General features: G+C 42.1%; 1 protein-coding gene across 1 annotated transcript in view; it reads left to right on the top strand.

Annotated features, from left to right (window-relative positions):
- Positions 1-1944: 1944 nt before the first annotated feature.
- samd11 (sterile alpha motif domain containing 11) overlaps positions 1945-24719 on the top strand; it is a 54666-nt gene continuing 31891 nt past the window's right edge. Inside the window, exons 1-3 of the mRNA XM_042490962.1 lie at positions 1945-2644; positions 3774-3865; positions 17143-17318. Coding sequence (XP_042346896.1) covers positions 1945-2644; positions 3774-3865; positions 17143-17318 — 968 coding nt within the window. The remainder of the gene's footprint in view (positions 2645-3773; positions 3866-17142; positions 17319-24719) is intronic.

Raw genomic sequence — 24719 nt, 5'->3', positions numbered from 1 at the left:
CACATCTAGACGACGAAAGGCTAGGTGCTCGACACAAGACTACAGTGTTAAATATCTTTGATTTCCTTTAAAAGTGCTTCATAAATAAAATGTATTATTATTAAAACTACAGAAAAAGAGTCTGCACACTAGATTATGCTCCCATGAATATTTAACATAATTACCACAGCGGTGACGTTTCGAGTCACATGCTCTTCATATCTGATAATCTAGTGTGTGAAGTGTGGTTTTTCTCTTCTTTCTCCTTTAGTTAGTGTAAAATTACAACTTGTTCAACAACCAAAGCACTAAAGTTGAGCCAAAATGTTGCTCAAAGTTTTTTTCTTTCCTTTTTCGATGTGACAGTTGAAGACAAGAGAGGCAGGAGAGAGAGAGAGGGAATGACACACAGTGAAGGGCCACAGGCCGAAACTGAACCCAGGCCGCTGCGGTAAGGACTCAGCCTTTTGTACATAGGGTGTACGCTCCGACAAGCAAGCTGTGGGATGCACCCATAGTTCATTTCTTAAAATAACTTCAGGACTCACACCCCCGGTGTTAAGAGTCTACAGCACATCTCCATTCTGATTTAACATTTTGCCATTTCAATGAAAAACATCTCCCTTTTTGTAAGCAGCATACAGCATCACACCTACTTTCTGTAGGTTTTTGTAATTAGAAACATAATTTTGCCACTACTTCGTTATCAATAGGTTTCACAGTGCACTTCTGAAAGAAGGCCCTAAAAAACTAAATACAACAATTTTTCAGGTTCTGAGACATTTATGTACAGCTTTATGTAGAAGGTAATACTGACAGCTCTGCACACAGCACTGTGGAAGAGTTTAAGGCTTGCTGAAGAGGCCGCAGCAGGTGAGTGAAAGCTGTGGGAGAGAGGGCAAGGTGGTGTCACTGTAGGTGGAGTATAACAAATAGGTGGGTGAATTTAGACACACAAGAAGAAGATAAAACACACAGTGTGTGGACCTGCGGCTGATGTCATGGTTAGATCAGGTGGCCGGTGACCTCTGTGATCCAGACCACCTCTGTGTATATGTTTAAAAGTGAATGTCTGATTTAAGCTCCTGTTAATGTTCGTCTTTTTAAAAATGAAGTTGTTTTTTAGTGGCTTTGTGAACATGCAGAGAAAAATTGGCTGAAAGCTGGAAGCCTGAATTATACTGGGCTTTAAAATAATGAGATTTATTGTCATATTAGGGGTTAAAAGTGTTGTTGGACTTTAAAATACTCATACCCCAGTATGTTTGTCTTTAGAAATGGTGGATATGAAGAAATGGCGCTTAAAATGAGTTTTAGATTGCATGGGTGGAAATGACAGTTTACTTCCTCATGCTCACTATAATGACGGTTCCTCCATTTGACGCCGTGAAGCGCCGTCCCTCGCAGTCCCCCCTCCTCCGCGTGGCTCTCGCCGAGCCTCCGCTGTTTAAATGGGCCAAGTTGAGAAGCGGCGGAGAGTGCAAATCTTGTTTGGTCTGGGTCTGTGAACTTCAGCGTGACTTCAACGACATACACAGGGGTTAAAAACAACTCTTTCCAAACTTTCAACTGCATTAATACTGCGCAAATACGAGGAATATGAAGCCTAATGTGTTTGGCTTGTGGCTCTGATCAATGCCATATGCCACATTGCTTTAAGTAAGAAATGCATCGTTATCAGTTTCTTTTTTTAATTGTCTGCATTGGCTGTGAAATTATATATATTCGCCACATGCAAACTCCCCATAACTGAATCGTTGTTTTTTTTTAAAAAATATCGTACAGCCGATTTAATATTTTGCCTCTACTCAGTGAATATAAAAAAATCTCTTACTTAATTTCCCCAAAGACAAAGAAATAAGAGACAGGACGCGTAGCTGCGACTGCTAATGATCACCGTAGGTAACATAATGTCCGGGGCTCAGGGCTAACCATGTCAGGTATTAACAGAGCGAGTGTGATTAAATGTGGGAGGTAGGAGCTGTGAGGCTGGCGGAGAGCGCTGCCGCCGCTGTGAGCTGCAAACTACTGAATGGGAATCTATCCGGCAACTTCAGCAGACCGCTGTCTCACGGCGACACGGGGGCTCTGCGTAAAACCAAGCGGCGCGTCTCCAAGTCTGGGTCAGCCCAACTCACAGACGGAGAGGACGCTGAAGTTGGATCGGGCGAGCAGCTTTTCACTTGTTACCGGCGCTCGGCTCCCACTAACATGCCTGCCATCAAAAAGGAGAGGCTGGATGGAGACGACATGGCATTGACTGCGTTCAATCAGTCCGAATACCTGGCCCCTTTAAATGCTACCGCTATCCCCGTGGTGACCCCGCATCCGCCGCCCTACGACCACATTTTCGCCCATCACCGCGCGTACTTGGGGCTCCACGACTCGGCGCTGCATCACCAGCACCTCCACCATCACACGGACGACTTAATGCTGGAGAGGTTCTCCTCCATCCCCGACTTTCAGCCCTTCTTCGACAACGGGGAGCCGTGCATCGAGGTGGAGTGCGGGGAAAACAAGGCTTTGCTTTATATCAATAAGTTGTGTCAAGGTAGTAAGGGACCCTCAATTAAATATAGGGGCGAGTGGCTTACCCCCAACGAGTTCCAGTTTGTCAGTGGACGAGAGACTGCCAAAGATTGGAAACGGAGCATTAGACACAAAGGTAAGATCAACCCTCACTGTCCTCGCGGCTCGCTAGTGGAGAGGGACACCTCGCCATCATTTCAACACTTTTTAGTCGCTGCTTATTCTGGGTGCAAACTTGGGTCTCGTGGTTCGGTGCTGAGTTTTGGAGTGAAAGGGTTACAGCAGTCAGTGCGTAAGGAGACAGATGAGAAAAGGCGCAGATCCTCCACATACCCTCCGAGGCTTTGACACAGAGTTTGGGCTGCGATCACACGCCAAACCGGGGCGTTTTGGAGTACGCTGCACCGGGACTGAGGTGAAAAGTTTGACGTAGATAATTCAGTGTCTGACAGTTTAAATATTTTTCCTCATTATGAGATGACTCGTGCCGTTAGCGCAGCTGCACTTGTGCATGGGTGTTGACACTTTTACGCATCGCATGTCAGGTTTGAGATGTTTTTTTTGAAAATTAGCGTTTTGTTTGTACACTCGCAGTTTGTAGTTAATGTGATAATTTTGCAACCAACTGCTGTTTAAAAAAAAAAAGAATGATATTTTATCCATAGACGCATTATGTTGGTGTTTATTAGATTTTCCGGTATAATAACCATCAACATCAATACAGTGATACTGTTCCGATATTTTTTTATTGTGGACATTTACAGCAGGGTATTTTTATGCAATAATTACGCATAGTGAGCGCAGCCCCTCACCACACATGGTTACTCAGGCAGAACTGACACGCGCGCGCGTGTGTGTGTGTGTGTGTGTGTGGGGTGGGGGGGTTGTCGTCTCGCCCCCAGGTCAAAAATGGTAGCCTAATAGTTTATTATACCGATTCCTATAGACAGTTGACAGTAGTCTGCTGTCTCTGGCTCACCACACTTGACCTATGTGTAGAATTTAACGTCATGGCTGATACCTAGAAAGATAAGTCAAGTTCGTCTGCAGAGAATGCTTCAGTTACATACTGTATTGATTGGATGATTTTTGACAAGATTTGACTTAAAAACTTTGAGTCCTGGTCTGGTGGAGCAAACAAAAGGGGCCCATTTTCAAGCAAGTTGTTGATACTTCATCACATGTCATGTCATGGAGATGAGTTTACTGGCTGGAGAATATCGTTGGTCACATTCACTTAAAACGTTTCTCTCTTTTTTTTCCAGGGAAAAGTCTCAAGACTCTTATGTCCAAAGGAATCTTACAGGTGCACCCTCCAATCTGTGATTGTCCTGGTTGTCGAATTTCATCTCCTGTGGTAAGAATATTTCCTCTGCTGTCATACTGGTGTTATTGCTGCACTGCCTGTCTGTACTTGTAGAGTTAATATGTTAACTAGAAGATAGAATTTGGTTTTAGTTTGACTTTAGGACAACGTCTTTGCTGTGCATGTTCAGTACTTTGAATATGAGGGTTAAAAGATGCTGGACAGTTCATTGTGGTGGTCAATAGTTCACCTCCTTGGTGAAGGTTGTTACTTGGCTCAATGCATGCCGACAGAGCTTGGAGATATTTTAATATAATGCAGATATTTGAGTGAAAAGACTGAGGAAGTATTGTGATTGTGTTAGCTTTGTAAAGCCTAAAATTGGTCGTTTATCCAAATGTTTTTGCCAACTTAAATTGATGATAAATGCTTGTGCTTGCTTGGCTGTGATATCAAGTCAAGTCAGTTTTATCTATACCGCATTATTATAGCCTACAATCACAAATTTGACTCAAAGGTCTTTACAATCCATACCCTTGTTACTTATATTTTCATTTATTTATTCTTTTTACGAATAAACCATGTATCCTATATTGTGTGAAAGAAGGACTAGGTATACCAGTATCTCAGTGCCATATTTGTGTTGTCACCTAGCTTTACATAAAATAGTGGGTGAGTGCCTGAGTATTAGAGCATTGTCTTTCTCTGTAACCTTGATGCTGGAGACCCTACAGGCACACATGTCAACTTTGATGGTAATTTTTCTCAGCATGAATATCAAATCCACTTTCAGCCTTTCACTGATGCAGAGTATCAAACAGCCTTTTATTCCGAGGCATTGAGCTGTCCAGCGTGGCTGTCTGGCGTTAGGTGTCGTTGGTCGGGGCTCTTCTGTCCCATTGAATCAGTTTCCTCACCTGGCTGCTGAACTTTTGTTTGCCCGGTGCTTCCCTCAGGGCTCAGCCAGGGGCACGGTGCCAAACCTTGAGGCCTTGCAGGTGTGTCACGATTACAGCATCACCATTCTTTCTGTGTGTGTGTATGTGTGTGTTTGTCTGCGTGTGTGTGTGTGTGTCAGCTTTGAGCAAGCACACTGCCGGCTCACCGTCGCCAAATCTGTTCACACAGGTGCGGCGGGGTTGCGAGTGTGTATGTGTCTTTGAGCGTGTGTGTGTGTGTGTGTGTGTTTTTATCACCACGGAGCGCATCTGTCGTCGCTCCCAAGCACTAATCTTGAGGGAAGGGTGTAAGAGGCTTAGCGAGCTACTGAGCGTGGCTACTGCTGATTATTGTGTGCAAGGCACGCAAGGCAAAGGCGGTTTAGATAAGCCGGAGGTGTTTGAGTGATACAGGTAAACTGGTGACATTTTTCACAGCCAAGAATGAAGACCTGTACCCTAACGCATAGAGTTCAGCCAAACAAACATTACCTGAGGGAGGCAGGGGGCAGTGAAAACAGATAGAAGAAATGCTCATGTCTTATTATTTTTTTTTCACAGAGGGATTTGAGAATCTGACTGTGTTTACTAATATTTAGGCTCATCGCAGATATAAGAGTGATTGGCTTTTGGCTTGCTAGGGCTTGTACAGTTCCACTTCAATTACAGCTGTGACGGAGTAAAACTTTGTTATTGACGTAAGCAGGGATATGAGAGCCTTAAGGTTGTTGTTGTAGCCTTCTCTCCCTCTATTCCTTGCCTTGTCTGGTGGTGAAGCCTGAAGTCTAACCCACCAAGTGAATACCACCGTGACACTTTCGCACACACATACACACACACAGGCTAAGTATGCTGGCAGCTCCATGCGAGGCGGTGAGGGTTAGGCGCAGGAGGGAGGGCAGAGGGACTTGTATGGCCTGTACTGGCGTCTCCCTCTCTCCCCACTGACTACCCTCAGGGCATGGCAGCCAGCACTCCCTCACTGATGAGCCCTCTCTCTCTCGCTCTCTCTCTCTCTCCCTCCCTCACACACACACGCTGCACACACTATATGCCTGCCTGCTGACACAAATTACCTCATGCAGTCATTTATTTTGAAAGTTTGACGGCTGAACTTTGAGTGATCTTGTTTCGCTATAGGCATGAGGCAAGCGATCATAAAAAAAAAAGTGCAGCAGCTGGTGGGACGACTTCTCACCTGCCTGCTCAGAACTCGTGGAAGTTAATTTGCTGTGCCGGCCCCGGCACAAGCTGTTTATAACGACATGACACAAACTGAACTGTTGTTTCACTCGACAGCGTAGAATTTAAATCTGTCGAAAATGTCATCCACACTCATTGATATGCTGTAGATAACTAGCCGTCATGATGTGTTAGTGTTCTATTAAGGCTGTGATAATCAGGTGCTTTAATGATTTCTCAGCTTTAATAGTCATTAAAGTTGCCCCTTGAAGTTGTAAAATGTGGCCTTTTTAGTGTTTATGTTTTGTATGTCAATCTGTCATACATTTACAATATAATTCTCAAGATTGTGTGTGCATGTCGAAGTTTATTCTTGGCTGTGCATGTTTGTGTTTTCAACTGAACGTACTTTGTATCTGTGTCTCTATGCGTGCATTTCTGTGATTATTTGTACGCCAGCGATGGCTTGCTGACTTGCCTTCTTGCTGTGTGTGCATGTGTGTGTTCGTGCGTGTCAGTGTGTGTCTCCTCCCGGGAGAGCTGGGCTTCCTCTGCTCTGTTATTTCAGCGGAACTGGCGGAGGCCGGGAGGAAATTACACTCCCCTCCTCCGGCTCGTAAAGACCTCCTCCAATCAAGGGCTCCTCTTGCAAAGTAGAATTAAACACACACACACACACATCTACGCACAAACACAGATATACACACTTTGCCTATAACTTATAGTCTATCTCATTACATTTTCATAATGCCACTTCCAATAGTGTTAATGGGGAAAAGATAATTAAAATTAAAGTGCACCATATTGAGTGAAATAATGGAAGTCGAGGTCTGTTATGTGATGTGGAGTCATCTTCATAGATCAGCTACCTACTGTACACTGCTTCTGTTTTATGTGTTGGGTATTTGCGCTTGCATGTGTGTTGCTGAAGCCACGTTGCTATGGTAACACCGGAATCGGTCATTGGCCCAGAAATGTGCAGAACTGTGGTCGTGTCGAGTGTGTTTGGGCACTTTCGTGTACGTCGCTGTCTGAGTATTGGACAAATTAGAGATTAAGTGAGTCTTTAATGATCTGTGCATTGTGGGTCTTAATCTCACTCATAGAGATCAATACAATTTTGAATGTGTGTCATGCTCTGAAATACAGTAACAATCGCATACACACATGTGCAAAAACTCTTTCGTGCCTCTTGTTGTTTTTCTATATATGAATAATTCAGTAAAATGAACAGTTTAATTTTGCAAATTAGCCATTAGCTTCCACCAGTGTGCGATTCAGCAAGGTGCCACGGATTGATAGAGAACGTAGTGTGTACATATTTGTGTGTACGTGTGCAAGCTTCTTAAAAATGTTGCTCACTGTATGACTGGATACATTTGTGTTTGGGTGCGGATGCTGTTAACAGGCAGCTAAAATAAGTCCGAGCATCTGTCTATCAGCCAAATGTGGTTTATCACAACAAAGCCAACGGCAGTATTTCTAAAAACCCTCCTCCCAACATCTGTGCGAGTGAGTGAGTGAGTGTATGTGTGTGTGTGTGCGTGTGTGTGCATGCGAGCGTGCACAAATGTGTGTTTGCATTTGTTGTTCGCCATATGATTTCCTCTGATAGTTGCCGGCTTGCTCTGTCATATTGGCCTTTGCAGACAGTAATGTCCTGTCATAGTTTTACTTTCATACACCCATCAGTATCTGTGTTTATTAACACAGGAGGACTAGGTCGTAAGTAAAAGTCATCTGTGTTGTAAAGTTTTTGGTCATTATTCAAGTTAGTGATGTATGTGTATCTGTATCTGTCTGTATATATAGTGTATTTAAACCAAGGTTACCATATTTAGCATACACATTTTTGTGCCTTTTTGTTTATACTAATAATTTGCTAAAATGTCAGTATGAGACGGATTAAAGGCAGGAGAAGGCTACAATTTATTTGGGCAGCATAAATGAGGGTCGTCTGAGTTAATCTTGGTTTTCCCTCCAAAACATACCTGATGCTCATTAGTCAGATCACCTCTACCTTTATTTCATGTAAGTGTAGCTGCATTTTAAGTTGTGCATGAGTTGTCAAACCTCAGCAAAGTGGATGTTCACACCTTGCGAGATTTACCTTTAATAGTGTAATAGTGTATTTAATGAGTAGCTCCAGGGTATTTGATGAAACTATTTCAAGGGTGTGTTGATCTTTACATGAGATTCTAGAATTTCAGGATCAAATTTGACTCTTGTTAGGACCAGCACACGAGAAAACATCTGTTAAATTTACCAACCACAAAGTCATGCTCGCCTCCACTTCTCTCGTGTTTGTCTGTGGAGAGAAAGGCCCAGTCGTTACCTGTCCATAAAGCTCCCCTGCGGCGGCCTCTGTGGGCCTATCCAAACACAGAGAGGGAGAGAAGAAGGGAGGAGGAAGAAGAGAAGGAAACAAGAGGGAATGGGGAGAGTGAGAGGCGCACTGGCACGCTTGACTGCACCGCCACTGACCTCCCAGCGCCGCCCCAGCAGCGCCCTCCTCCCCTCCACTTCGCCGCCTTTCGCCCTCTGTGCGCCTCTCCCTCTCCCCCCACCACTCACCCATCTCTCTCCCCCCCTTGCCCTGTGCCGCTCCACTGGGCTGCAACTGCCTGCTCGGCTCAGCGCGTGGGGGCCGAGGGTGCAGGAGAGCATGAGTGCGTGTGTGTGTGGGGGTGGAGACGGGGGACTTGGTCGCATGCCTGTCCGCCCTACAGTGCTTTCTCACTTTTTTTTCTCTTTCTCTCACACGGCCTTGAACAACCAAGTGTTGCCTGAAGTCTGTACATAAAGCACACACACACACACACACACACACACACACACACACACACACACACACACAGAGACACACACACACACACACACCAGAATCACCAGAATCAGATTTATTTTGGTACATTTGCATTTATAAGGAGTTTTACTTGATAACTTTGGTGCCTGATCTCAAGTTGCATTTCTGAAGTTGTGAATTTTCTTTGCACAATATGTACTGTACAACATGTATGAGATAATTCAGCATGTGGAGCCATTCACAGTATTTTAATATCAAAACAGAATTTTAACGTTAAATGAAACATCTACCATAACCTGTAAATGACTGCCTCTAACCAAAATGTATCTGAAACTTTAAAAGAAAATGACTGGTATTGTAAAAAACCAAGATCTGCTTTTCCCATAGACTGTGTAAATAATAGATGTAGCTACCGTGACGTCACCCATTCTTTCATTCTGACTGTTGCCATTTTGTTTTTGTTGGACCCAGAAGTGAGTGTGGTGACGCCTCACAGACAGCCTGCCACTCAAGTGGACCCGCCCTTAAATATGTGTAACGTTAAACCTTATAAAAATGTAAACGGATGAGCTATAAAAAAAATTCAACCTGAACAGTTGTCATGGGGGGAAATTTGCCATAGAGACTGGAAACATTTTTTTTGTACAACGCTGTAAATATGTTTATTTCTGCTGTAAAGTTCGGCGTTTTAACACGGAGGGCTGTAAGGATTAACTCTGTTTTGGAGCCAGTCCCAAGTGGCTGGTCAATGAACTGCAGTTTTTTGGCACTTACATATTCATTTTATTTTTCAGCCATGTAGGTTGCTGTTTATTTTTTTTGTTTGTTTTTTGTAATATATGTTTAATGTACACAGCTGCTCTGTAAGGAGTGTGGGGAAACAAATACTGTGGTTAGATGATGTCACTACCAAATGAAAAAAATGGTACTGATTGATTGGTATTGGTTGGTTAATATGTTTTCACTGCAAACTAAGAATAACAAAACACTGTTAATGTTAAGGAAGACACACACCTGCAAAATGTGATACGTTGGAGCTTATATTGGGTGTCACAGGAAATATTTTATACTTACTATACTCACTATCGATGGCATCATTAATGGGATATGCCCAAGCAGCAGCAAATGAGCCTGAGAAATTAAGCCATTGTATAGATGCCAAAAAACTGCAGTTCATTAAATGGCCACTTGAGACTGGCTCCCAAACAGAGTAAATCCCCACTAAAACATGTTCAAATGCCCAACTTTACAGCTGAAATAAACATGTTTTGGTCTCTGTTGCTAATTTTAACGTTCATGACCATTGTACGGAGGTGAATTTTAATATGTTTACATTTTATTAAGGCTTGAAGTTACCCAAAGGTGTGGGCTGCTTTGAGTTACAGGCTGTCTGCCGATAGTGTCCTTGGCCTCTCAGTCAGATCCGCTCATTGCTCCTCCACAGTGTCCGCCTCTCGCCCAAATAAGGTTACTTCTGCCTCCAAAAATCCAAGATGGCAACAGCTGCAATGCTGAACTTAAGGTTTCAAAATGGCAGTCCACAAACCAGTGGATGACGTTACAGTGGCTACGTCCGTTGTTGATTCAGCATATCGATATGCTATCAAAAGTTCTATTATGTTAATACAGATAAAAATATGATTTTGTACAATAATGGGAACAATTGGGATAAAAATGACTGTATAAATGACCATACTGGCACATTGTGACCGTACTAGTGTGTTTTTGGTGGAGGAATGTGTTTATTTCTCTCCCAATGTAAATAAGTGTCTAAACGAACATTATATTCTTAAGCCAGAAGAGTTCAACATGTTTCTAATTATATATCTGCAGTTTATTCACAGCTGCTCTTGATCTTGCCTTTTTTTTGCACATATTGCAGTGACTTTGTTTACGCGCACACTAATAATTTGATTATAACCAGATTAGGCAAATATAAGACTTGTCAGGTTTTTTTTTTTTTTGTGGCCTGCGCAGTGAAGTCTGCCTTTGTCTGATTTTCTTTCAGTGTTTTGATTCTGAACATGCACCAAAAGGTCATTTCAGAGTGCAGCGGATGCAAATGGGTGTTTCTATAAACAAACAGTGTCATGGATAGTGGTGAAGAAAAAGAAAACACCGAAATTATTTTTGGGATGACAGCAAAACAGCTTTCATGTCACAGCTAACACAAAGTAAAAAAAAACGATTCTATTAAGGTGCGCTGTGAATTCATAAAAGCAAAACAATAAACACCAACTCAGTCTCTCCATTTCTTGTTTTGTGGCACTAATAAGAGATTTTCCACCGGCGACTACAAATCCTTACAGACATTATCCTGCTTATCAAACACATCATATTAACTTTATTATTGGGTTAGTGGGGAAATCTGGTTACTGTGAACCACGTAAACACTTCAATCACATTATTACTTTAATCTAATTATTCACAGTAATCAAGTTTGCATACTGAGCGATCTCAATTTGACAAAAGCTGACACATTTTGTCGCTAATCACCTTTCATGGGTGCACCTGTGAAAATGTCAGGACAGCTTTCCGTGCGGGTGAGTCAGAGATAAGGAGGTGAGACTAAACAAAGCAAGAATTTGTATTTTGTGTTGAACTGGATCTCAGGCTCACACAAACACACAGCAGACAAATTGTTTGTTTTGGCCTTGTTTCAGAGCTCTTATGTGAGCACGGTAATGACCGCTTCATCCCCTCCCCATCTCCCACCCTCCTCACGCTCATTTTTTTCCCTCTCTCCTTCTCCGTCGTCTCCTCATTCCCCCTCCCCCTTTCCCCTGGTGCTCGCGCCAAGTCGGCCCGCCATCCCGCCTCCACACACACACACACACACACACACACACACACACACACACACACACACACACACACATGCTGCGAGGTAACGGCAGACAGGCGCGTGACTCATTAGGCATTCGTCCCCCAGGGAGATTGCTGGGGGGGCGCGTGCGAGGGAGAGAGAGCGCCGCAGCTGCAGGAATGTCACGGGCGGCTACCGCTGTGTGTGCATGTGTGTGTGTGTGTGTGTGTGTGTGAGTATGTGTGTGTGGGTGTGTGCTCACTAATGCTGGTTGGAGCCAGCGGCAGGGCACTGCACCTTTCAGGAAATAACGCAAGGAGAAAGGAAAAAAAACACACACTTATTAGTCCTATTTTTCCACCAAGAGCTCATTTAAAAGTCTGAAATAAATTTAGAGGGAAAACATGAGATTGCCTTCAAATTTGAACACTTTTGCTAGTGTAGCTGAGATATTAGCCTATATTGTTTCTTAATACGAGAGCATTTTGTTGCTGTTAAATCTAACACTTGTCGTACAGATTCATGCTTTTATTTAAAATATTATGCTTTATTCCCCGTTCTACATATTACAGGTCCAGTGTGTAGGATTTAAGGGCATTCATTAACAGAAATGGGACATAATATTCATATCACTGTTTTCATTTTTGTGTAATCACCTGAAAATAAGAATTGTTGTGTTTCCGATAGCTTAGAATGAGCTGTTCATAACTACATATGGAGCAGGTCCTTGTCTATGGAGTCCGCCATGTTGCTCTACAGTAGCCCAGATTGAACAAATCAAACATTGTCCTTGAATAGGACCATTTGCATTTTTGCATTGGCCACTGTAGTTCTCCTTCACGCTTGGTACACTGTAGAAGTATCAGTTCTGTAACTTCAGCCCTAGATGCTACCAATTCTAGTGTCAAATTCGAGTTGATGCAGATTATATGTTTTAATCCTTAAAAGATCATATTTAAGTAGTTTTTACTTCTTGGCATTTCTGAAGACGGTTTGCAATAAATTTAGTTAACTCACATTACAGTGCATCCAGTACTTCACAAAATCTCAGTCACCTTAAATGGCATTCAGTGCCATTCAGTGTGGTAGGCTGTTCAACTGCTAGTGTTATTATCGAGTTCAACTTGTTGTGTTACTCTCAGTGCATGCTCTATTTATTTGAGTGTGTATCAGTGTATTGTATGAATATAAGACTATATTTGTGTTCAGGGGAAGTGTTTCTGAGCGCTTGTCATGTACTAAAATGACCATTTCAATTTTCTGTCTATATTGTGTAATAAGTTGGTCAGTGTGTCCCTATGCATGTGCATTTGTATGTATGCGTGTCTTTTTTCTGCGTGTAAATGTGAAGCCCAGATATATTTCTTGGCTGCCTGACTGACAGAAAGCGTGGGAGGTGATATTCATAGAGGTGCTTTTAGTGGGACTTTTATGAGACACTTTTTTCCATGGCTGACAGGAGGTTGACCACACACAGTAAGGTTGCCTCAGCTCTGTTCGCACACACACACACACACACACACACACACACACACACATGCGCGTGTCTGTGCACGCACATATGTGCCTGAGCGTTCAGGCGCCCTTCCTTTGAGCGCTCCTACGTGGGCTGCCAGGGGTGTGTTTTGCTTCGTGTTTTGTTTCGGAGAGCCCTCCCCCGTGCTGCGGAAGTGTTGCCGGAAGCAGTGGGAGCTCACCCCCAGTTCTGCGTCAGTGGCGCTAAAGAAAGGATCGGGGCTTTCCGGGAGGAGAGAGGAGGGAGGGAGGGGGGGGGGAGGAGGGAGAGGGGCTGTCAGCCTGGGTATGTCACGGCCATGTGGGTGGTTGTCTACACGCTCACACACACTCACACAGCCTCAGTCACGACTGGTCTTAGACAAACTATTCTTGTATACACTGTTTTGCTGGCGTGCTCCAAGTAAAATCCCCTGCTTTGGAGGGGAATTCTAAGGAACAGGAACAGGTGTGTGCGTGAGTGTGTGTGTGTGTGTGTGTGTGTGTGTGTGTGTGTGTGTGAGAGTATGTGTGTGAGAGTGTGCATACATATGTGTGTGTAGGTGGTGAGGGTAGTGCGCATGTGCAATTTTGTGTTTTCCCTGACGATGTGAAGACAGCAGTAAAGACACTTGGAGATGGAGGATTTGTATTAAACAGATGTGTGTGTGTGTGTCTGACAGACGTAACTGTGCTTGCATCCGTGGAAAGCGTTCTGTTGTTCTGACGTGATGTTGTGCTCCTGTTTTCTCTCTCTCTCTTGCGTCCTGCTGGAGCTCCAGCACTAACTTCCTACAGTGAGGCCTCGTGTGGAAGTAGCAGAAGTATCAGAAAGTGATCCACTGTCCTCAAACGCTGGAGCAGAACTTGCAGAAAGCTCCAACAGGAAAGAAGAACAGAGGAAAACCTTCTTTTCTGGCAAAGCATGATAAAAAGAGAAAGGAAAGAAATGTGCAGAACTCTGTGGCCTGCTCATCCTGGGGGATGTTTTCATCTTTCTCTGTCTTCCACCCCCCCCCCACACTCTTTTTAATGTCTGCCATTTGAGAGACTCCAGAGGGGCTGCACCTGTTTGCCTCTTGGCTAGGAGCCCCCAAATCCCTCCTCCTGCCCCCGCCTGCCACTCATGCTGCCGCGCTTCCTGGGATGGAAGGAGTGAGGGGAGGAGTGGTGGAGAGTGGGGTTGCGTGTGGTGGAAGGGATAGCTGGAGGGCTTAAAGGCGTCCGGGAGTAAGAGCAGAGATGTAGGCACAGTGAGAGAGAGAGAGAGAGAGAGGGGGGAATATAGTTTCAAATCCAAGTCCACTCCACACCGGACAGACCTTACTTCTATGGAGCTTTCTCTCTCTCATGTTTTGACTCACCACATTCTCTTTCATTTCTGTATTTTTCTCACCTTTACGCTTTTTCTCTCCTGTAGAAACCCACATCTGCTCTCTCTCTTCATGTTAACTTTCCTCCTCAGCCTCTTCTCCAATTTCCTCCCCTGGCTCAATCTCTTCTACTCTCTCCATCTCTCCTCCTCCTCTACGCCTCTCTCCCCTCTCTCCCCCCCTCCTCCCTTCTCTCGGTGACAGGGCCTTGTTAATCTGCAGTGACCTCTTCAGGTCACATTAAAGGTCGCCCAGCTTCACTTCCTTACGCCCCTAGGGCCACTCTCTCCTTTTTATCCCTTCTTTTCTCCGCTTACTCCTGGCAGATTTGAAGCAAAATAAACACTGAATTTGCTAACTAGGGATGAAATGGTTGCTAGTTTCATTACAAACTACAAAAAAAAAAAAATCCTGACAGTTAGTATTACATTTTTAAACATTAATTGTCAATAAAGTTGTGTTTGATTGCTGCGTTTTGAAAAACTCACAGTAAATACTGTCCCGCATCTACCAAAGTTAGCAACAGTCTCCCGGAGGCAGGCACAGCATGCAACAATGTTTTGTTTTGTGTCTGTGAAAAAGGTGTTTGTGTCCCTTGTTTATCTTTCTGTGTCTCTCCAAATTTGGATGTTTTTGCGGGTCTGTGAACACAGCACTGGGAGAATGTGTCGTGAGTTCCTTTTTTCCTTCAGCGGCAGTTTGAGGAGTTTGTATTATGGGATGGATTATTGATCTAGTCAAGCTTATCAGATCAGTTAGATGGATGAGAGGAGCAGTTGCTGAAGAGGCAAGTAATGGACAACTTTAGACCTGGCACAATAAATTTTACTTTCACTGCACCTGGCATTCTGCCGCTCCATCTGTGCCCAGAGTATGCTCTGTGCTCAGAGAGCGTGGTGCAATCATTAACCAAAAGGTATATATATTTCAACAGCACTCCTAATTAATGGTCCAACTCCAAAACTATAAAATCAGTATATTGCAGCAGATGTTGTAATTGTGGCGGGCTGCCACAAATGAGTGTGTGAGTAACCCCGTTTTAAAAATACAGCGACAATACTAATAATTCTGATGATTTTGGACATTGTAATCATGCTATGAAATTTCGTTACCATTTCACCTCTATCATCAACCAACTTTTCTCCTCATCAGTTTTTTCAGAGTAGAAAAAATATGGAGAATGTGACTTGTTTGTGTTGCTGGTGAAACAAATGGCTTGTTTCAAGCCAAAGTTACTCTGTTACAGCAGACATACCCAGTTGACATAGACTATTTTCAGTATCACTTTATAATCTATTCACACAGCGTACACATGACTTTATGATATGTAGCTGGAGGCTGAATGTCAATCTTACAGGTTATGATGTTTTAGTTTCAGTGTAGCTCATGGGTCTCAGCTACACTGATGTTTCTATTGTTTGCAGTTGAGTTGCTTTTGCTGGAAGCTTGTATATTATTTTATTTTTTCATGTCCTGATAAGGATAATGGTTAAATGGTTCAATATATTGTTTCCAAAAAAAATTATGTACACACACACACACACACACACACACACACACACACACACACACACACACACACCTGTCAGATGATCTCAAGTACCTCTTTGCTGAGATCACTTGTGATGTTTCAAATGTGGTCATTTGATTTAGAACTGGAGGTGATGAACACTAGTGTTGTAATGAAACTTAAATTTATAACTTTGATGTCTTGAAAAATATCAATATTCAATTCTATTTTCAAAACCACAGGGAGAACTGGGAAAAATTGACATTGAGGGCATAAAATGTTTTATTTAAAGACAAATGTGACAAGGTGATAATGTGACAACGATGACTTTTTGTATCTTGGTTTGTAGCAGAGAATGTAGGATGACTGTAGTAAAAACTAACAATCAGAGCATGGGAAGTGCAGCTTGTACTGGTGTAAAGATTCAGTGGAAAATAAGTAGTGTTAAATGTTAACATTTGATATGTATTAATAATTCAAGAATTTTAACAAAATTAAACCCTTTTAATCATATGGTCTACATCAGTACAATAGTGTTTTCTTCATACATTTGAACTGTCTTAACAGTTTAGGGAAGTTTGCAGGTTTGCGTCCTTATATATATATTCTCACTTCCAAGTAGCAGAGGCTGGGTGTTTTAATTATTTATCCACCGCATTGAACAAACCATTTCAACATCACTACCCATTATCCATCACTTTTCGTTAAGCATTTAGACTTATCTAATTGCTTGCTAACTAGTTTTCATGTATGTTTAATCTCAACAGGCAGTGCCACGTGTTACATCTGTCTCAATGGGTGGATATATATTTTGGATCAAACTGCAATCCCTAGAGCTACTCCACAATCTCTTTACGTACCTCCTGGCAACTGCAGAAGGTACCCCCTGGGGTACGAGTACCCCTGGTTAGGAATTACTGATTTAATGTGTTCTTTTACGAGGTGTTTAATAAGCACAATAACAAAACACAAAAAAGCTAGTCAATACGGCAAAATAAAACTAACATCTCTTCTCATTAAAGTCTTGGCGTCCTGTATGTACATTTTCAGCGAGATCTCAACATGGCGCAGCTTAAAAAAAGATTCAAATGAGCAGACCAAGAAAAAAATCTGCTGATAGATTAAACACAAGCAAACTGAGAAACACATTTGACAATTTGACAAGCTGTATATGAATCCTGTTGCTAAAGTGTCTCCTTTTTCTCTTTGTCTTGTGCAGAACCGCGGGCGCTTGGCCGAGAAACGCACCATCCCCCTTCCTCCTAACCGGGTGCCCAAGAAGGAGCTGGCCTCCATCTTCAGCAGCGACGACAGTGAAGGCAGCGAGCGGGCCAGTGGGGATCATGCCCACATCAAACAGGAGGACGAGCTGCATTACAGTATCATGAGAAAGAGGTGAGGCACATGTGACTTTTGTGGCCACAGCATCAATGTAGTTTGAAAGACAGCATGTGAGTGGTTGATATTTGGGTCCAATGTCATTCTTATACCAGACACCTGGCTTTTTACTGCTACTACTTGCTTTTTTTTTTAACTTCAGACATTTTCGTCTTTTTTTTTAACTTCAGACATTTTCTTTCCTTTCTCTGTGTGTATTTGGCAGAAACTGACAGACATTGATGTAATTGCATAGTTTTTTTGTGCCTGAAAATGCATACTTTGTTTAGTGATATTGCCACTGAAAGAAAATATTGTGCTTGCCTCTAAGGTGTTATTTTTGTTTAAAAAAAGAGTATTCCTAGTAATGAGTCCTCTTTTTTGTCAGATTCTGTCTAAAAGCAGAAGGATGCAAGTTTTTTTTTTTTTTTTTTAATGACACCTCTGACGTGCGTATTATTTTCATCAAAAGTGATTTTAGAAGAATTTTGAGGTGTTAAAGGCTCATTTTGAGATGAGACAAAGAACCAGGTTTCAAAAATAAACTTACAGCTTTTGCTTTAGGATGTCTAATGGAAGGATGTGTGCTGAGCTTTGAAAGTGTTAATTGGTTTGTTGGTTTGCATTTTGTTGCTGCTGCCAAGTCTCGGTGTATCTGTCTTGACTTGATATTGAAAGACTGAGTCACCTGAGTCACCACTGTCTGCTTCATCCCATCCCATGCTGTGCTTGGGAGCGTTTTGATCACACAGTGTTTGATATATAACATTCGTAAGTCGTCACATCTTCATGTCATGTTGTTGCACTTTTTGAGCTAAGTGTAAAGAGCATTTTAAAATGGTTATAAAATACACAGCTTTAAGATCTATGTTTATCATGATATACATGTACTTGTGCAGCACAGTTATAAAATTTAGCAAAATTGTTTTAGAGCTGAGTGTACAATATTAAAATACATATACAGACATGGCAAGGCAGATTAAGTAGAATAATAATAAGTAGTAGTATATGCTGCATGAAAAACACTAAGTGAAAAAAGATATGTTTTTTGCTTTAACTTATCACAATGTCATGGCTATAGAATAATGACACTATTAATGTTTAGACTGGTTCCCTATAAACCCACTTTGGCTACACGATTCTGGCTGCTAGATTAATGAAGGTTCAAATTAGGGCATAAAGGAACCGTGTCAAGCATTGCGCAAGCAAAACAGGAAGAGGGCAGCGCTTTTGTTTTCTTTGGTAGCTATTGGCAGCTGTCAGCAGCTACCAAAGAGTGTCACTGACTGCCTTTGCATGCCCAAAATATTCCAGTTTTTGCTCTTATTCTGAAAAGGACAATATGCTTTCTAAGCTGCTTACATGGCTAATGAAAATTCATCTTTCACTAATATTTCCATTTACATGCAGCCGTACATTGTCCAATTGAGGTGCCCTAACATGAAAATGGAACAACTTCAGCCACTTGTGCTATTTTTCTTTTTTGCATCAAAATGGTGTTTATTTATTTATATATATATTTTTTTTTACTAATGATGAACTTGTTGGTCTGTGCAAACACAAGGCCAGTGTTGTGAGATTTGCACATATTGAAAAATGTGTTGACATCCATCCATTTCATAGTGTTCAAAAGTAGGTGTTACTCTCCCTCCTGTCAGAAACGAGTACTTTTCTTTTGGGCATGCATCTCTACCCAGCAGCCTTGCAAACTGCTGGCAAGGTGGTTCATGTACAACGCATCCGTGACACACAGAGCTAAGTATAAATACGCCATGTGCAACAGAGATGCAAACTCTGAATGCGCTGTATTTATGTCCAAATCATTCTGTTTGACAACCCAAATAATATCGGCATGTCCCACATACCTTAATTGGAAAATGCTACATTAAGAATGAGACCTTATGCAGAATATCCAAGTGGAATATGCTATTTTGTTAAAATTTAGAATAATAGAGATGAATATTAGTGTGCATGTTAACGTAGCCAGTGTAAGTTCTTTGCAGTTACTAAACCGTACAGTAGTTGAAATGGCAGATGCTTCTGTGGAGAACAAAATACAGTGTGTGCTTTGTTGTTGGTAGTTGCTGGACTTTGAGGAAAACAGCACAATCGGCTGTCTTTGCGACAGCTGCTCCACCATTTTACCGTGTGAAAACACTCGGGGGGGAAAAATTGAAATGTTGTCTATTTTCACTTTTTAAAAAATGCACAGTCCAGCAAGTATCTGTAAATGGTCCCTGGATCCTTGTCCACCCCACTACAGCCTTGTTATTCTAATCAAATCAGGAGGAAAGCAAAAATACTTGTAATGTCTGTTTTGTTTCAGTATTACCATTGGTATTTCTGAAAACTAGCTGGCATCAAACTGTAATAATAATGCTACCATAAGTGGTATGTGTTAGGACTGCAGCTTAAATATTTTTAGAAATGTCAGTGGTTTATTCATGAAATCAACGCGTGAAACGTTGCATTTTAGTGTGAATCAGTAAATGGCTGTTGTTGACTAATTGTAAAAACTGAAATCTTCCATAATAATGGAGGGAGGAGAGTGCTCAGGAGTTGCATACACATTAGACTGGGTTTTTCATATAAATGAGGACTGTATTTACGAAAAAGCCGTTTGGATTAAGTGAATAATCACATCTTCATACATGCAAATACACACATGCAGGGTTACAGTGAGGTCACCACATTAAGATGAATTTAACAAGCTTGTGGGACAGTGCTGCCTCTCTCTGATGACGTACGCTCTGTTTTGTTACAAAAATAAAGTAAAAAAAATGGATTAAGATTTTTTTTTTCTTGTTTACAATCAGTACTTTGATCTATTTGAAGTGACAGACATGAAGAAATTTTCAATCTAGAAAAAACATCACATGGATTTGTGATTAGTTGTTATGTACATGACAGGCTATGGACAGATATAATGCAGAGGCTGTTCATTGATTAACCTCAGAAAGTCCCCAGCTGCATTATAAGCAGCTTGTGCAACCTCATTACAGGAGGGGATGTTTTTCATGTCTTGAGACTTGCGTGTGACACGGCGGACAGCACAGCAACTGTGAAGCTTTAAATGGATCCACTAACCTCATTTAAGAGGGCTTCCCCTCCCCCTGACACTTGTGCCGCTGGCGTGTTAAGATGATAATGAATTTAAAGAACACTTATGACTAATATGTCAGGCTTTTACCCTTTGAAAGGCGACGGACTCGCTGGAGCCGCAGCTCCGGTCTGTCCTGAGCATCCGTCTCAGCCCTGCTTTATCCCCCAGTGCGGGTCTGGACGAACGGGATAATGGGATGTCCAATCACGGAAATGTGATTTCCATTGACCACAGCTTCGTAAGTGAGTCGTAGAAGGGTCTTAACAAATTGGATTTGGCCAATGGATGTGAAAAATACAGGGCCTCTGTATACATGTGTGAGCGTATCTGTGCTGTCTCATCCACACATCATCAAGGCTGGCGGCAGCAGCATGTCTCACCCACTTGGTTGCTACAACCTACCTACTGTAACTGCTCTTTAATCTACATGTGCACATCAAAGCGACTTGTGTAAATTATTCATCTATATTTTGTTGGATGTCTCATGTAGCAACTTTACTTTAACTTTAGGTGGCTTTACATGAGATGATACTTTAGACTTTCTTCTCATCTCCAGTCACATTAAAGAGCAGACCGTTTGGTAAGTTCAGGTGGCTGATTGCGCATTAAGAGGATTTGTCTGTCAGTGTCAACAGGTGCTGCTTTCACAGCCCATCATTCTCATCAGGCTGTCCTCTCAAGTTCATTATAAACCTTCTTTTAACCAGATCAGTGTTAATATTTGATGGCTTTTCACACAATTAGTTTACTTGGTGCTCCACAGACCTGCACTTGTCCTGCTGAATAAGCACAGAGCATCCAGAGACTGAAGTGCTGCCAAATCACGGAGCCAACCAAATAATCGTTATCACAATAAAGTGTACACAGAAGCTCCTTGGGGTGTCAGAACCAAAGTGCGGCTCCTGTGAAACACACAGGATCTGAGACGTAGAAACAAAATCTAGTTTTGTTATCACCTTGGTGTATTGCCGTGGTATCAGTGCAGCAGATTGTTTGTATCTGACTTTCGTTAACACTGATTTATGGGTTTCATCTCAGGGACTAAATATTTGATACCGGTACCTTCTGATTTTAGTGTCTTACTCAAGGGCAAAACAAAGCCTACCTTAGTGTTTGTTTCAGTTGGCCGTAGATAACAAGGCTTTGATTGAAAAGTGCTGACTGAGAGTCTGGGTAATTACCCGGCAACCACCGTGGATTTTATAAGTTACACCCGCTGACGTCTGCCTTTCAGCCTTTGAGAGAGAGAAAAAAAATCCACCATAGCCATTATTAATGTTCATGAAAACAAACAGAGGCAGTTTTTCAATCATGCATGCATTTACTACTCGATCACTTACATATGCAAATGCTTCTTTCTACTGAAGAATAAAACATACCAAACAATTTATTTTGTTTAACATAGACTGTCAGAGGCTAACACTGGGTCTCCTCATATGAGGACTGTCTTGTCCTGCGCTCATCCTCTCAGTGGGGAGTAAAGCTGATTGTAACAAGCAACATTCAACATATCCCAACTAACATCTGATCTGACTGATCTCTGTCGTCAGCAGCAAGGTTACAGTTGAAGTGATTATGGGCGTTTTTATGAAAGACCTATTTTAAGGGCTGGACCAAAACTATTCAGATATAGATTCACTGGGTAGGTGCTCAGTTTAAAAGTTTGGGATTTTGGATCATCTTTTTTTCTTGAGAAATGTCAAAAAGAAAATTATGAGTGAATATAAATCTCAAATCTTCAATTATTTTAAGCTACTGTGATGCTACTGTTTCACAATGCTTTGTCAGGCGTATTCGGAGTCTGTTATTAAAAGCATTTATGTCGGTTTGTAATTTGTCTGTGATAAGAAAAATTGTCACAAGCTGTTATTATGGAAAAAAGCCATTAACACACTCTTCTGAATTACAAACATGCATAAAACAAACCAAACCTTTTGGAAAATGTTCTTAACATATAATACTATAAACAACAATATTGTAGAATAAAAGAATCCCTGAAAATTAATGCCTTTAATTAAACCAAAACACACGCTTTTCTTAACTATGACGTCCATCTCAGAGAAATGTCAGGCTGAGTCCTTGTTCAGCAGCCCCCCACCCCCGACTGAAACTTTGACTATTTGCTGTTGATTGCTGCTTGAGCTCTGGAGCCAAAAAAATGGTAATTGGGCAGCCCTAACCTGGTTATAGCCTGTTATCGGCTGGATTGTGCAGATCCAAGTGAAATGTTGAGGCAGTGTGAGCTTGGTGTTCATTGAGAGAAAACTGTGGAGTGTTTACTGCAGGCTCACCCTGATAGGGGGCTGATTAGTGAGATTAGAGGCAAACAGAAGCTTAAATTCATAAACCTTTAGAAGGCTCTGATATCACCACAAACTATCACCGTGCTTTAAAAAAAATCTTTTTAAAAGCCCACCTTTCTGTAAGAAAACAGATCTTTTAAAGGAGCAGTATTGGCTCCTATTCTGTACTCAATCTGCCCTATAACCACAGAGGGACAAAGAGACTGATGCTGAGTTAGCTACTGTACGCCTATTGCGTCTGACATTTTGTCCTCTGGCTTTATTGAACAACTGTGTCATTGCCTTATGCCAGTAAGAGGTCACGGACAGTGTGAAATTACTGGAAATGGCTCTCCCCTAAAGCACTAATTAGTGAGCTTGGAGTTTTATAGCTTTCTAGAAGAGCTTTCCGCTTCAAGAATTTTTGGCCTTGTTTACACGCGTTAACCATGGCAACAGAGTCAGAGCGATTTAGTAGTTGATTGGGCGTTGGCTAGCAGCAAGACGTTTGTTGTTTCCACATAGAGCAGTGTTTTGTCCCTATCAAATCACAGGATCAACAGAGAGATGGCCAGCAGCGTTCCAGCAATTTACTCTCAGATTTGGCGTTGGTTTGAAGCGTGAGGTTCATCATTTCCACATGTAAAGAACACAGTGTTTACTATTAACCGTGTCCTGTCATACAGCATGTTAAAATTTGCCAAGATATTAAGAGCTTTGGCAACTCATACAGAACCTACTGTAAAACAGTGTTTTCTTTGAAAGCTCAAAGCAATTACATCACATACTGTAAATACAACACGGTACCACTAATTTCCTTTTTTTAAATCCAAATGTTACTTGAAATTGTTTATTTTTTTCTGAATTTGAAAAAAATGAGAAAGATACGAATAATAAAAACAACAGAATTAGAAAAATGAGAAACAGAATAGCTCATGAAGTCTGAGGCAGAGGAGAAATTTACAGTCAAACCAGCAGCCTGTGCATGGCTCGCTGCAAGGGAACTTAAATGCAACATGGCGGACTTACCGCATTCTATTTCCATTGTACTTTTCTTTCCTCCCCTGGCTGCCTTATCGACCTCATGTCAGCCTGTACAGCAGAGGAACAACAAGGAGAAGCGAAGCCCAAGTGAAGCCAGGCTACTCTTACTTATTTATGTATCTATTTCTGTATTTATTCATTACCCCCTCTGCTTGCAGGGTTCCCAGTTGCGGGTTGCCTTTCGATCCAACTGTGAGCAGCATGACAATTGTGTTTCCGTTGCTCATAGGAATCAAACAACACATAAATTGTACACGGAAAAGAACCATATTCCTGCTTTGACGTAAATAAAAGACTTGCATTACATTTTTTCTCCTCCAAAGCATCAGAGAAACTTTACTCATTCCTCCTTTTTCTTAACATTTTGCCCAAGTCCATAGCCAAGCTTGCTGTAGTTGTTGAATATTACATATTGCCTGGTGGTATTTGAATGTTGCTGTGAGCCACCTGTGCAGGTTGGAGTTGGCTGTGTGTTTGTGCTGTTGTCTTGAGAGCAGAGAAGGGTAAACAGTAAACCTGCGAGCACCAGATGTTATATCGCTTGCGACCTGTCTCTCTCTCTCTCTCTTCTCTGCCCCTCTTGCTCGCTCTCTCTCTCTCGTCCTCCTCCACTCCTCCACCTTCACATCCCTGCTGTCTGTCTGTCAGCACTTTCCCAGTGGTGGTGTGAGACATGGCGTCAGGGTGCCCGGGCTGCCAGCTCACACTGTGACCTCCAGCCCCGCCACCTCAGCTCCGCGTGCCAATGCCACAGCAGGCCACTACTGGGCATTTATACTGAGTCGACAGCCTTTGCCAGGAGAAGAGTTTTTTTCATGTTGTTTGGACCATTTTGAGTAGCAACGCCTACAGTAGAGGGGAGCACAGCCTTTCTTAACAAAAGAAACAAGTGATCTGGAAGACACTAATTTTGACTGCCCTTTTTATGGCATTTTTGTGTGTTTTTATGGAGATGCATGATTCAGCAATACATACTTTTGTTTTAAACAT

Source organism: Plectropomus leopardus, chromosome 8 (genome assembly GCF_008729295.1).
Source record: "Plectropomus leopardus isolate mb chromosome 8, YSFRI_Pleo_2.0, whole genome shotgun sequence".
Lineage (NCBI taxonomy): Eukaryota > Metazoa > Chordata > Actinopteri > Perciformes > Serranidae > Plectropomus > Plectropomus leopardus.
This window is presented reverse-complemented; position numbering and strand designations above follow the sequence as displayed.